Source organism: Sitophilus oryzae, unplaced genomic scaffold (assembly GCF_002938485.1).
Source record: "Sitophilus oryzae breed Bouriz unplaced genomic scaffold, Soryzae_2.0 scaffold_1297_pilon_pilon, whole genome shotgun sequence".
NCBI lineage: Eukaryota > Metazoa > Arthropoda > Insecta > Coleoptera > Curculionidae > Sitophilus > Sitophilus oryzae.
The window spans coordinates 12,505,125-12,517,325 of NW_022145945.1; the positions used below are offsets into that span (position 1 = coordinate 12,505,125).

At 31.0% G+C, this 12,201-nt stretch overlaps 1 protein-coding gene across 1 annotated transcript in view; it reads right to left on the reverse strand.

The window, feature by feature from the left end:
• Positions 1-467: 467 nt before the first annotated feature.
• Positions 468-12,201, reverse strand: part of LOC115874809 (ELKS/Rab6-interacting/CAST family member 1-like) — a 120,245-nt gene continuing 108,511 nt past the window's right edge. The window contains 6 exon segments of the mRNA XM_030890108.1: positions 468-836; positions 1,184-1,331; positions 1,832-1,992; positions 3,829-4,401; positions 4,790-4,844; positions 10,699-10,883. Of these exon segments, the coding sequence (XP_030745968.1) occupies positions 723-836; positions 1,184-1,331; positions 1,832-1,992; positions 3,829-4,401; positions 4,790-4,844; positions 10,699-10,883 (1,236 nt within the window). The 3' untranslated portion in view covers positions 468-722.

Genomic DNA, 12,201 nt, shown 5'->3' on the forward strand with positions numbered 1-12,201 from the left:
CGACGTTGCTCAAGCTAGTTTGATTGATCTTAACAATATCATATTATTATTATTATTATTTGCTGCATGACAGATTTATTTGAATTTGTATAATAACGCCAACCGAGTTTTAAACGTCACAATATTAACAGTAACTATATTTATAACACATTCACAATTAATTCTATTAATTATTAATTAAAATGTCTATATTATTATAGTATATATTTATACGATGCCTAATTACTTATTAAATTTATTTCTACTTAGGCAGTGAGTGATAGAAAATATACAGGGTGTCGTACAACTTATAGTATATAACTCTATACCATTGTTTTGTGAAACTAATGAATAAAAATAATCTAACAAATTGGTCTGAAAAGAATAAAAGAAATAAAAATAATTAAATAACAATTGAATATTAGTATCCTGCATGAGACTTTTTTTAAACTTAAACAACACCCGGTATATTTATACATAACGCTTTCGTAAATATATGACGTCGTGACATTTTTTCATAGTGTTCAATTCAATCGACTAAAACATGCACACATTTTTATTGCTGAGATCATAAAAAAACGTAACATTTATCGAGGAAGGAACATTTTATTTATACACATATTTACAGTTTATAGATTTTAACTTAAAGGCTTACTTTTGAGTATTGTTATTAAAAGATACAGAGTAAAATATTAGAAAAGTTAAGGTAGGTAAGTTAAAATCTGTAAACTTTCCTACGTAGGTCATGAATATATGTCGTCCTTTTCCGTATCCTGATGAAGTGCTGCCTCGACTAGGGCTATAGAAACGTCGTTTTCCGCTTCAATTTCCTCCAGTAAGGATATGCATGATTCAGACTAAATAGAGAGAAAAATTATTATTTTGTTTTTGATTAATTTTTTTTTCGAATACGTAGAAGAATGAGTTATAAAGAGAATTGGCCAATAGGTGGCCATACACGGAAAGGACCGACCTTCGAACCCGGCCTTTCACCAAAAATACCAGAGTTTTTTGGGAAAGGCAACCTGGATAGGCCGAATTGACAAGTTTCCAATATCTTAAACGACGACACAAGCTTAAATTTCGATATTTACAAATAGAAAAAGAAACAAAAAAATGCAGTGCTATATGGATATGAAATGGTGAAACGTTAATTTGACTTGTACAAATTAAATAAATCTTCCAAAACATAGTTTTTACAAACCTCTTTCTTTAGCATATCCAGCAATCTTTTCTTGTCCATTTTTAGATTGTCCACTTCTTCAGCTTGACGAGCGTTTCTTATTCCAGTCATTTCTAATAAGGCCAAATGGGCATCCTTTTCGCTTATAGCTGCTTCCAGGGCTTCTCTCCTTTTAAAGAACAATGGCAAATATTTATATAGGTAGGTATTCGCTTTGTGCTATTAGGTATTTGTAATGTTAGAGGTAATTTCAAAAATATAACATTGATTCAAAACAAAAAAAATATTTTACATGAGTATTAAATATATTTAGGTTGTTCTGCACTAGTAGATTTCAGTGAAACCGTAGTGTTAAAGTATAGTGTCAATACCAGTGCCAGTAAAGCAGAAGAACGTGTTTGAATTATAAGAAAATGTAATAAAGAAATTTGGGTGCAAAATGCGTACACAAATGGTGAACGTTCTACCATGAACATATATTTAGTGTTAACTATAAAATAATAGCAATTTTAATTGTTTTTAAAATCAGCATATGGCAATTATGTCCCTAGAGGTTATTAAAATTTGTTTATACCTTGGCAATGGTAATTTTATCGAACATGTTTCTAAAACGTTTGTAGTCTATCTTTACTTTCTATATCTATTATCTATGTTATATTCTAAACTTACTTCATGTGGGTTAGCTCTTCAATGTTTTTCTTCCTCTCTGCTATCAACTTTGCCAATTTTTCTTCTAGAAATGATGTTCGCCTCACGTAAGGTTTACAGTTGTGACAACGCATAGCTTGGGCAGATTGAAGAGACAATAATCGTTGTTCAAGTTTACCAACCTGTCAAAAATATTATGTTCTGAAAAAATGTATTAAAAAAATCGTAAATGACTTTAAGGAAGTAAGGATGTCAGGATAGAGTTCTCTTGAATTATAACAACACATACATAACATAATAAACAAATTTGGATGCAAAATACGTATACGAGTGACAAAAGTGACGTCTTATTTAAAACAAACCCTTTGGGTAATACCAGTATTTAAGTAAAGACCATTTATAGTAAAAATCTGACTACGCCATTAGGTTCTATGCAAAAAAATTATTTAAGAATCAATTTTTAATCATTCGTTAAGTTGAAGGATAAACAAACTACGAGTGAGGTTTTAATTGATTTTTTTTTGAATTTTATCCTGTTATTGTTTTATTAATGAAGTTATTTAAGTTATTAATTAAGTTTTTATTACAGTATGGTATAAGTTTAACGAATAAGTACGTAACGTTAGTAAAAACTGCAATCCGTGATCTTCAGCAACAACAGAGATATTCGGCAAGGAGAATTACTGAAATAATTCTAAGGCCGCTATTGTACTATACAATTATATATACAAATGTGCTACAAATTCGAGGTACGAGCATTGGTATTTCGGAAACCGTAATAGATACGAACATGGTTAAATTGGGACAAAGTTGTGCTTTGGGGTGTTCACCAAGATGCCATCAAAAAAGTTTCAAAAATTTCTCTTGATTGCCGAGTTATTTAGAAAAAAAAAACGATTTTTTGAAAATCAATTTAATTTTTTCCTGTCGTTACTTTTTAGAAAATTCTAAAACTAATCCTATATTCTCATGGTCACTTTAACAAGGCTACCTGATAGTATTTTTAGATTTTCAAATTAGCTGATAATTTGTGAAATAGAAATAGAAAAGCCAACTTAATTTCTTTAAATACGGACCTGCAGTTTTTATCTGATGTTTTGAAAGAATTCGGTCTCCTGAGTATAACGATATGCCACACTTAATATTTTTATTTGTCACTTAAACACAATTTATTTAAATTAATGTTAAGTCCAGACCTGGTTTTTTAAAAATATATAATTTATTTATCGTAACAATACTGACAAGCTGAGTCATTGTTAAGTTTGAAAAAAAGACCTGTAGTAAAACATGGAATATGGTAAATCAAATACAGTAAAATATTAAAAACTAATATATAAAATAAATAATAATATACATATAATATAAACAATTAAATAATTTCCCCGGAAGTTGGATTGGAAATGGTAGAGCAGTACCTATAATGGACTGCGAGATTCCTGGACCTGTCGCCAAGGAATATTTTCCTTTGAGGGGCACAAATCAGTTTTTTTTTTTCAAAAAACTTGAAAATTTAGAAACTTTTTTGTTAGCATGTTGGCGAACATCCCAAGGAACAATTTTGCCCCAATTTAACCATGTTCGTATCTATTACGGTTTCGGAGATACCAATGCTCGTATCCCGAATTTGTAGCATCCTCTATACTCTCTATTATATTTTATAAAGATAATTTTATGAAATATCTTTCGGAAGATCTTTGACAAAGAAAGTTTATAGTCTAATACCGGCCTAATTACCAAAAATCACCTGATTATCAAAGAGTAATATCTCTTTAGAATACCTATAGATTAATTAAAAATGAACACTTTAATATTTCTTTCATTTTAAAGCCTTAAATAATCAGTTTTTTTTAAATACCAGAAAGCAATATATCTATAAACTTTTGAGGTATTTTCATAAAAATATTTTAAATAGCTGTTGAAATCTGTTTTGTAACATTTTAAAGCAGATGTACAGTTTTGTAACATTTTACTGCCCCCCCCCCAGACATTACTAATAAAAATAAAATACAAATCAGTACCTTTTCTAGTATTATTTTTCTTTTCTTTTCTTCCTCCTGTAGCACCTGCTCCCTTTCCGTAGAAATACAGATGGTTTCTCTAAGCCCATCCTCAAGTTGCAATATCCTTTTATCCTTCTCCTCTATGATATCTTCTAATTCTTTTAATCGCTCTAAATAATCTTCTTTTACCCTTTCATCCCTGTTTTCTACAATTATTACTCTATTCCTATCATCAGTATCTCTAATATTAGATATGATTTTATCACTTGATTTCACTGTACACTTGCAGTTCTCTAAAGTTCCATTGTTATTCTTCAGATCGTTCCGAATTTTTGTGATCATTAAATCTTTGGTTTCAATTTCGTTTTCTAGCTTTTTTATATGCAGTTCCTTTTGTTTTATCGTTGTTTCTGCTATTTCCAACAACTCGTTCAAATTCTTTACGGTATAATCAAAGTTTTCTATTTCATCTAGACGTAGTTCCTTCTCGTAAAGATCCTTCCTGGTTGAATTGAGAGGTAACTCAAATTCGTACATTTCATCTTCAGTTTTCTTCAGTTTGTTCCTTAATTCTACGACAGCTCTCTCATTCTAAACATCGATACGCAAAAGATAGAATAAAGGAAACACATACATTAACAACAAAACAAGCTTTTGTACGCGAAATTATAAAAAAACTAAATAAAAATCGTTTTTAATATGTCTTAAATAAAAAAAATCGAGGAATGAGGCAAAGACATATATGTATACAAAATTGTTTTTTTGAGTGTGTATTGAAACATGGATGTGTTGGAGTTAGAAAAAGCTCTTGAGGAATCCCGCAGGTCCAGCCTTTGTACAAACAACAGTAATATAAATAAGCAAAGGATTTGTTTGTTTATACGTACGTATCCAGAATAGATGCATAAAGAGTTAGAAAAGAGAAAATAATTTATGTTAGTTTGTTTAATTAGGATATTAATTAATATAAAACAATTACCTCTTGAGATTGTGCTTGCTGTTGTTTCAATTTTGCCTGAGCGTTTTTCAGTGCCCTAGAAAAAAAGGAAAATTACAATAAATTATAAGTGTGCAAAGGTATTATAATAATTTTTCTTAAAATAATATACAGGGTGATTCACGGCCATGGCACGTTAGACGTTTATCGAGAACCGGTGATTTTATTGAAATATTGGAATTTTGCATAAAGGCACCTGCTCTATCTGTCTAAATTATTATCAGCATTACATTGTTGCTGTTTCATACTAAAAGTGATGGCATCTTTGTTATTTTAAATGATTTTAAATGGAATACCCGGTATATTAAAATATTTTTCGAAACTATACTTCCATATCACATAATTTTTCTATTATATTAACTCTAAACTATATCAATCTCTAATAGTTTTCGAGATAAAAAATAAAACATGTGTAAAATTGACAAAAACATGATCTTGAAAAGGTCGGTTAAATCATAAATTTGGCATATTGAAAGCTGAAATTTGGTTTATAGATCAAGGAAAAAGATGACATATCCGATCTGTCTAAATAAACTGATTGGATATCAAACATGGATGTCAGAAAAAAATAATTATTTCCGTTTGTTATAAAATCGTTCAAATTATAGTTCAGTTATTGGGGAATTTTGCTTGGAAAAAAGTCCGGAAGTTTTGAAACCTTGCAGGTTTATAGGTTTTGGGATCCCTAACTAAAATCCATAAAATGCACATTTTCAGACTTGCTGCCGGCTCCGCCATCTTGCCAAGATGGCGCCCAAAATCGGTATTTTGTAAATATCTCGAAAACTATGCGTTTTCCGCAAAAATCTGAAGATAGCAAAATTAAAGAGAATTTAGAAAGAATTTTCTATAAAAAAGGTTCTATGAAAATTTTCGCTAAAGTCAACCGTTTAGGCACAAAATCCCTGGAAATTTTACAATTTTGCGTAAAATATGATACGTATAGTCGATTTTTCGAAATCAAATGTCGATTAGGGTTCACTAAAACTAGTTTTAGTTTAGTTTCTTCAATTTTGTCATGAAACAAACAGATGGATCATTAATTCGCTCATTAATTTATGAGTAATTAATTTTAATTATTGAAAATGTGTATTTGTTTCCACACCACCCAAGAGGTAAAGTACATGGCGCGTTTATTTTAACGTGGTCTCCCCGGAGGCCTACTGCACTAGGTTAAATTAAACACTTTAACTTATTTGCACAAGCCGGACGACGGACCTAGCTCATTGATATAAAAGTCGATCGTGTCTGCTGTACTGCTGTGCTGAGCTCATCAGGGTGGTCTCTCAATTCGTCCAACTCTTCATTTTCAGGCGCCAGAGGGATATCTACAGGCAAGTCCAGCTCCTCTTCATCAGATTCGTCAAGTGACACTTCAGTGAGGTTTGGTTTGGTTTGGTTGTTACAGGATTTCCCATTGTAGCATGCACAAATCATTGAACATTTTAATCCTGCTTTTCTGCATTCGCAAGCTTTACCACGGTTGTTGGTTTTGCATTTACAGGATAAATGCCAATGAGGATTTTGGAGCTGGATCTGTCAACGTTGTGACTGGAGTAATGCCTGTTTTGTTTTCTTCCAACCCCATTCTTCGGCATCTTTGGTACAACCAGACCTATGCTGAACCTGGTGGTAAGTTCGCAATGAATGATGTCCAGCACGACAATTAATTATTCATAAATTAATGAGCGAATTAATGAGACGCCACTGTTTCATGACAAAATTGAAGAAACTAAACTAAAACTAGTTTTAGTGAACCCTAATTGACATTTGATTTCGGAAAATCGACTATACATATCATACTTTACGCAAAATTGTAAAATTTCCAGGGGATTTTTGCCTAAACGGTTGACTTTAGCGAAAATTTTCATAGAACCTTTTTATGGGAAATTATCTTTAATTTTGCTCTCTTCAAATTTTTTGCGAAAAACACATAGGTTTCGAGATATTTACAAAATACCAATTTTGGGCGCCATCTTGGCAAGATGGCGGCGGCAAGTCTGGGAATGTGCATTTTATGGATTTTAGTTAAGGACCCCAAAACCTATAAATCTGCAAAGTTTCAAAACTTCCGGACTTTTTTCCAAGCAGGCTTCTTTTTTGATCCCCAATGACTGAACTATTACTGTTATTTTGAATTCAAACCTATGCACAGTGGTTCCCCTTAATTAGCTGCGCGGTCATAACTGTTATATATCTAGATATAGCTTGACTGCACCTTTTTTAATAGAAATTGATAACAAATGCTAAATAAATGTATATAAAAAACTTAATGTAATATGCGTATTAAAAAAATTGGGCCCAGTTCGTGTGATTTGCATTTTAAGTTCTAACTATTCGGAAAGGTATACAGATTATGTTTGCACATATGTACAGGGTGGGTCAAATTCGATGCTTTTAAATGGAAACACCCTTTTCTGTAGGAGATAGACAAAAACTAATATCGGTGTCTGGAGCTTAATTTTTGTCAAAAACATGATGGCGAAAACCGCATATCGATATCTGTTACCGTTTCGGAGTTACGGGGTGTTTTTCAAAAATATGCATTTTTAACAAATCGCTGTAACTCTTTCGCTATGGAAAATTTTGTATTTTTATGAAAACATTTCCAAAGCACCTTTTTACGTAGAATTTAATGGTTTAAGTATAATTTTTCTAAAATTAATATTTTAAGAATTATCAACTAAAAATTTGATTTTTTATATGGGATACCCTGTATATTTTTAATTTATTGAAAATAATTTAAAATTACCTTTCCAAAAATATAACATACTTGATATTTTGCTCGATTCCTCTTCGAGATATAGAGTATATAAACATTCGCCCGCTTTAAATAAGTAGGCTTTGAACGGCACCGGCTGTAATGCAAAAAAATTCTAGCTGTGAGCATCAATTAAAACGAAAATAATATTTGCTATGAGAGATGCAGAATTTTATAACAACTTAAAATATATTTAACCAACATCAACACATTTAAACTATATCTAATAACAATAAAAATAAATAGCAAACCAAGACATGAGATTTTGCTACAGATGTTCGACATATCGACCGTCTTCTGTTATGGACAGACGGGGCAGTTTTTGAACATTTCTCGCGTAATTCATTAACTCAGTGGGGTTGAAAGATACCCTCTCATAACTGCTAAGTATGTCTAATTCTTGTCTAGATTATACGGAAGAATAAGGAACCTTTATTCTTTCGCAAATATATCAATAGGATTAGATCTATGGGCACTAAGTCAGGCGGCCTCGACGGCCAACGGCTGGGATCTTGGTTAGATATTCAAATATTCTTGAAATTGGCTGCAAAATTTGCTAATAACTTCAGCGTTCAGAGCCGGTGCGTCGTCTTGCTAGACAAATATGTTTTCGAGTTCCATTAGAGGTATATCATCAATAAGGGGTCCAAAGCCTACTAGTTAAAAGTGGCGAACTTTTAAAAATTCTGTATTTCGAAGGGGATTATAGCAAAATATCAAGTGTGCTATATTTTTGGAAAGGTAATTTTAAATTCTTTTCAGTTAATTAAAAATATAGAAGGTGTCCCAAATAAAAAATCAATTTTTCTGTTGATAACTCTTAAATTATTAATTTTAAAAAAATTATACTTAAACCATTAAATTCTAGGTAAAAAGGTGCTTTGGAAATGTTTTCATAGAAATACAAAATTTTCCATAGCAAAAAAGTTACAGCGATTTGTTAAAAATGCACAGTTTTGAAAAACACCCGATAACTCCCAAACGGTAACAGATATTGATGTACGGTTTTCACCATCATGTTTTTGATGAAAATTGAGCTCCAGACACCGATATTAGTTTTCGTCTATCTCCTATAGAAAAGGATGTTTCCGTTTAAAAGCGTCGAATTTGACCCACCCTGTACATGTTTTTTTTTCATATTAAAGAGGTCAAATTTATTTTAAATGTTGAAAAAATAAAAGAGACAGTTGTTTCATTTTATAAATACAATTCTATTGTCAATTGATATATAGTGTGTCCACGAAATAAGTTGGCACGAAGAGGAAAAAATAAGTTACTTTTATTTTAAGACAAAAAGTCAATCTTTAACCACCCGGTATAAAATCCGGCGGCAATTCGCGGCAGCCAGTGGCAATTAATTTATATGCAATATACTTTAAGCAACAAGTATTTTCATGCCGTTTAAGAGGATTTGAAAGGGAAAGTATAGTATTTTTAATACCCATTTAGAATAACACCATCCTTATTTATTATTAATAAATCAGTTGAAACAAAAAATTACCAACAAAAAGGAACGTCGATAACTAATTTGTTAGATGTCACGTTTTTGAAGTTACGTCAAATTTTGATTTCATGTATGTCATAACGCAAAATAAGATATAAAAATGCGATATTCTGATGAATCCAAAAAAACTTATGCTTAATGTAGTAAACTATTTTCAAAACGATTTAGGATCTCGATTTAAGGCAATTCAAAAAGCGTCCGAAGCACTAAAAGTTCCAGTTTTTCATGCGGGTTCAGATCGTTCAAGAAGCCGCATACGTTAAGTTACTAAAACGGCTGGTACCTCTAAATAGGTATTAAAAATACTATAGTTAAAAGTCTTAAAGAGTGACAAGCAAAAATGTAAAAATACTATTTTTGTTACCTTCAAATAAATTGTCATAAACTAATATTACTTATGTTTAATTAAGTGCAAAAAAGAAAAAACAGTTCTTTTTACCTTCTTTTCGAACGTCCATTACAGAAAAGGCAAAAGCTTTTATCAATTTTAATAAAATAAGTAATTAATTGGCGTTATCTGAAAACTGTTTATGTCAGCTTGATACCAGTAGCAAAAAATGTGACATTTCTAATAAAAAAGCGCTACACTAGGCTCACTTGATTTTGTTATTTATTATGTATCGTTTACAGGGGAATATAAGAAAAGTGTTAGCAACAGTTTCATGCAAACATTTTGAAAGTAATATTTCTAAGTAATGACCTATCTGGGAACCACTGTGCTATGTAGTATATTATTTAAAAAATCGAAACCCAAATAAAATTGCTTCTTATATTATTTATTTGGGTTTCTTTCTTGCTAAGTCTGATGATGTTCATATGTGCAAAACACGTGCCACAATTTAAATTTTTATAATAAATGTCGAAATCGAGACTTTGAGTCATTTTGTTTCTTTTGGAACTATAGCCTAGAAATTTTTTTTGGCAGTTTGTTGATTAAAATTGGAGCAATTTTTGATAATAGAATGGTATGCTACTATAAGTTTACATTAACTTATAGTAGCATATTATTCATTTTTTCACAACTTGCTGAATGAAAGATTTGTACATTATATTTTATGTGTGAGGAATTATTTTTTAAAATGTTTTTCATTTTCTTTATTTATCTTCTGTACTTAATATTCATATTATATTTTGTTTAGGGGACCGGTCGACCATCCGGAAACACGATTTTGAGATAAAAATTTTTTGGATTTTCAAATAGATGCTCTAAATAGTAGTTTTCAACAAAAAAATTTGCTGTGTGGTTTTGAGTTTTTAGTTAGCTACCTAATCAAAGCAACCCAAAAACCTAACCAATCTAATAATATTTTTGCAAAATCACAGTTAATTATTAAAATATAAAAACCACAGCTTAACACCCTCCACAAAGAAAAGCTAACCAAATCAATCCAAATGCTAAGCAATGTAATAATATTTTTACAAAATCACAGTTAATTAATAAAATAAAACACCTTCTTGTAACAACTTGACATTAGTTTTACGCGCCTAAATAAGTTTTAAAATTGCTAAATTGTCATTTTTGGTAAGAATCATCACTGTAAAACATCTCGTTTTTGTTTCCGGATAGTCGACCGTATCCTTTGTTTAGTAATATATTTTTTTTTTAATTTAACTAAAATAACTTACTGTTGCATTTCCATAATTTGTTTTTCTTTCTGATTCTGCTCCTCTTGACTCATTTGTACCAACTGTAACAACCTTTCCATCTCCGTCGCAGATCGTTTAGCTTCTTCCTGTGCTTGCTCCACCTTCTTTTCTGCTTCAGCCAATTTTTTATTAAGTTCTGTGGCTGCCGCTGCAGTACCTCCAGCCTAGTAATGTTCAAAATTGGTAATTAGTCATAATTTATTATTGTGCTTAAACCTCAGGTACCGGGCAAACTAAATTCTAAAACTTATTTACAAAGAGCAATTGGCAAAATATGTCATACTATATAATATACAATATATAATATATCTTGGGTCACTAGAAAGGAAAATGACAATTTCACTAAGGAGATGTGAAATTACTTAGGTGGCAGTTCGAAAACTCTCAAAGATATGGACAAGACAAAAACATATCAAAACACTTAAAAAGAGGTTTGTTCCCTGCCTGGTATTTCTTATACTAATGTATGGCTCCGAGTCCTGGACTATGAGACAGCCAGAAATAAAAAAAAAATTGACACTACTGAGATGTATTGCTGGCGACGAATGCTCAGAATTCACGTTACCGGCCGCTTTTGCAAACAAAGTCATTATGAGGGAAGCCTACTAGACACATTTAATTTACTTATTTGAGTTATTTCCACGTCCGATATTAAGATTGTCAAATTATAAAGGCGGCCTACTAGACACACTTAATTTGCATGTTTGGATTATTTATTAATTATCATTTTTTAACAATTAATAGCAAATAATGCCCTAATTTATTAACTTCTTTAAAACTCAAGTTCTGTTTATAATACAGTACATACCGTAATTACTTACGGTGCACATCTTTGTTACTTAATAATACACTTTTCATTTGGTTAATAAAAATTTGAATCTAATCTCCAGTTTCGTCTTTATTTAGAAACAAAATTGTAAACAAAATTGTTACCTACTTCAAAAGACATTCGCTTAAAAAACTTTGTGTGCACCTCGGCCGTATGATCAACTTTACGGCCTTGGTACACAAATAACTATTTTGGCAATAGATTTGTGTGTCTGGAAACGTTCTATCCTTTTTAATCTTTATATAATTAGCATTAATTTTTAACAAGTTGTATGTCAATTTTTAGTAAATGACCTCTAGAGATTCATCTCGTCAAAATTATAATCGATTGTCATTCTTCAGTGGTCTTTGACGCCGTTTTTATCAATTATCCGGTAGTTTTCATGCTAGAAATGACTTCATTATTATTAGCTTGTATAAAGTGTAATGTAAATATATCATGAACGCATTCAATTATATACTTATACCGGGTGCATCTCAAAACTGTATCACCCCCTGTAACTTTTTTATTTTTTCAGAAAAAAAAATTGGAATGTATATTATGACATAAAATAGGATTTATTGACGGTATTCAATTGTTTTTGGTCACTTCCTGTTTCACCGGAAATTACTATAACTTTTGATTTTTAAATGGGACCCTCGGTATACTTCTAC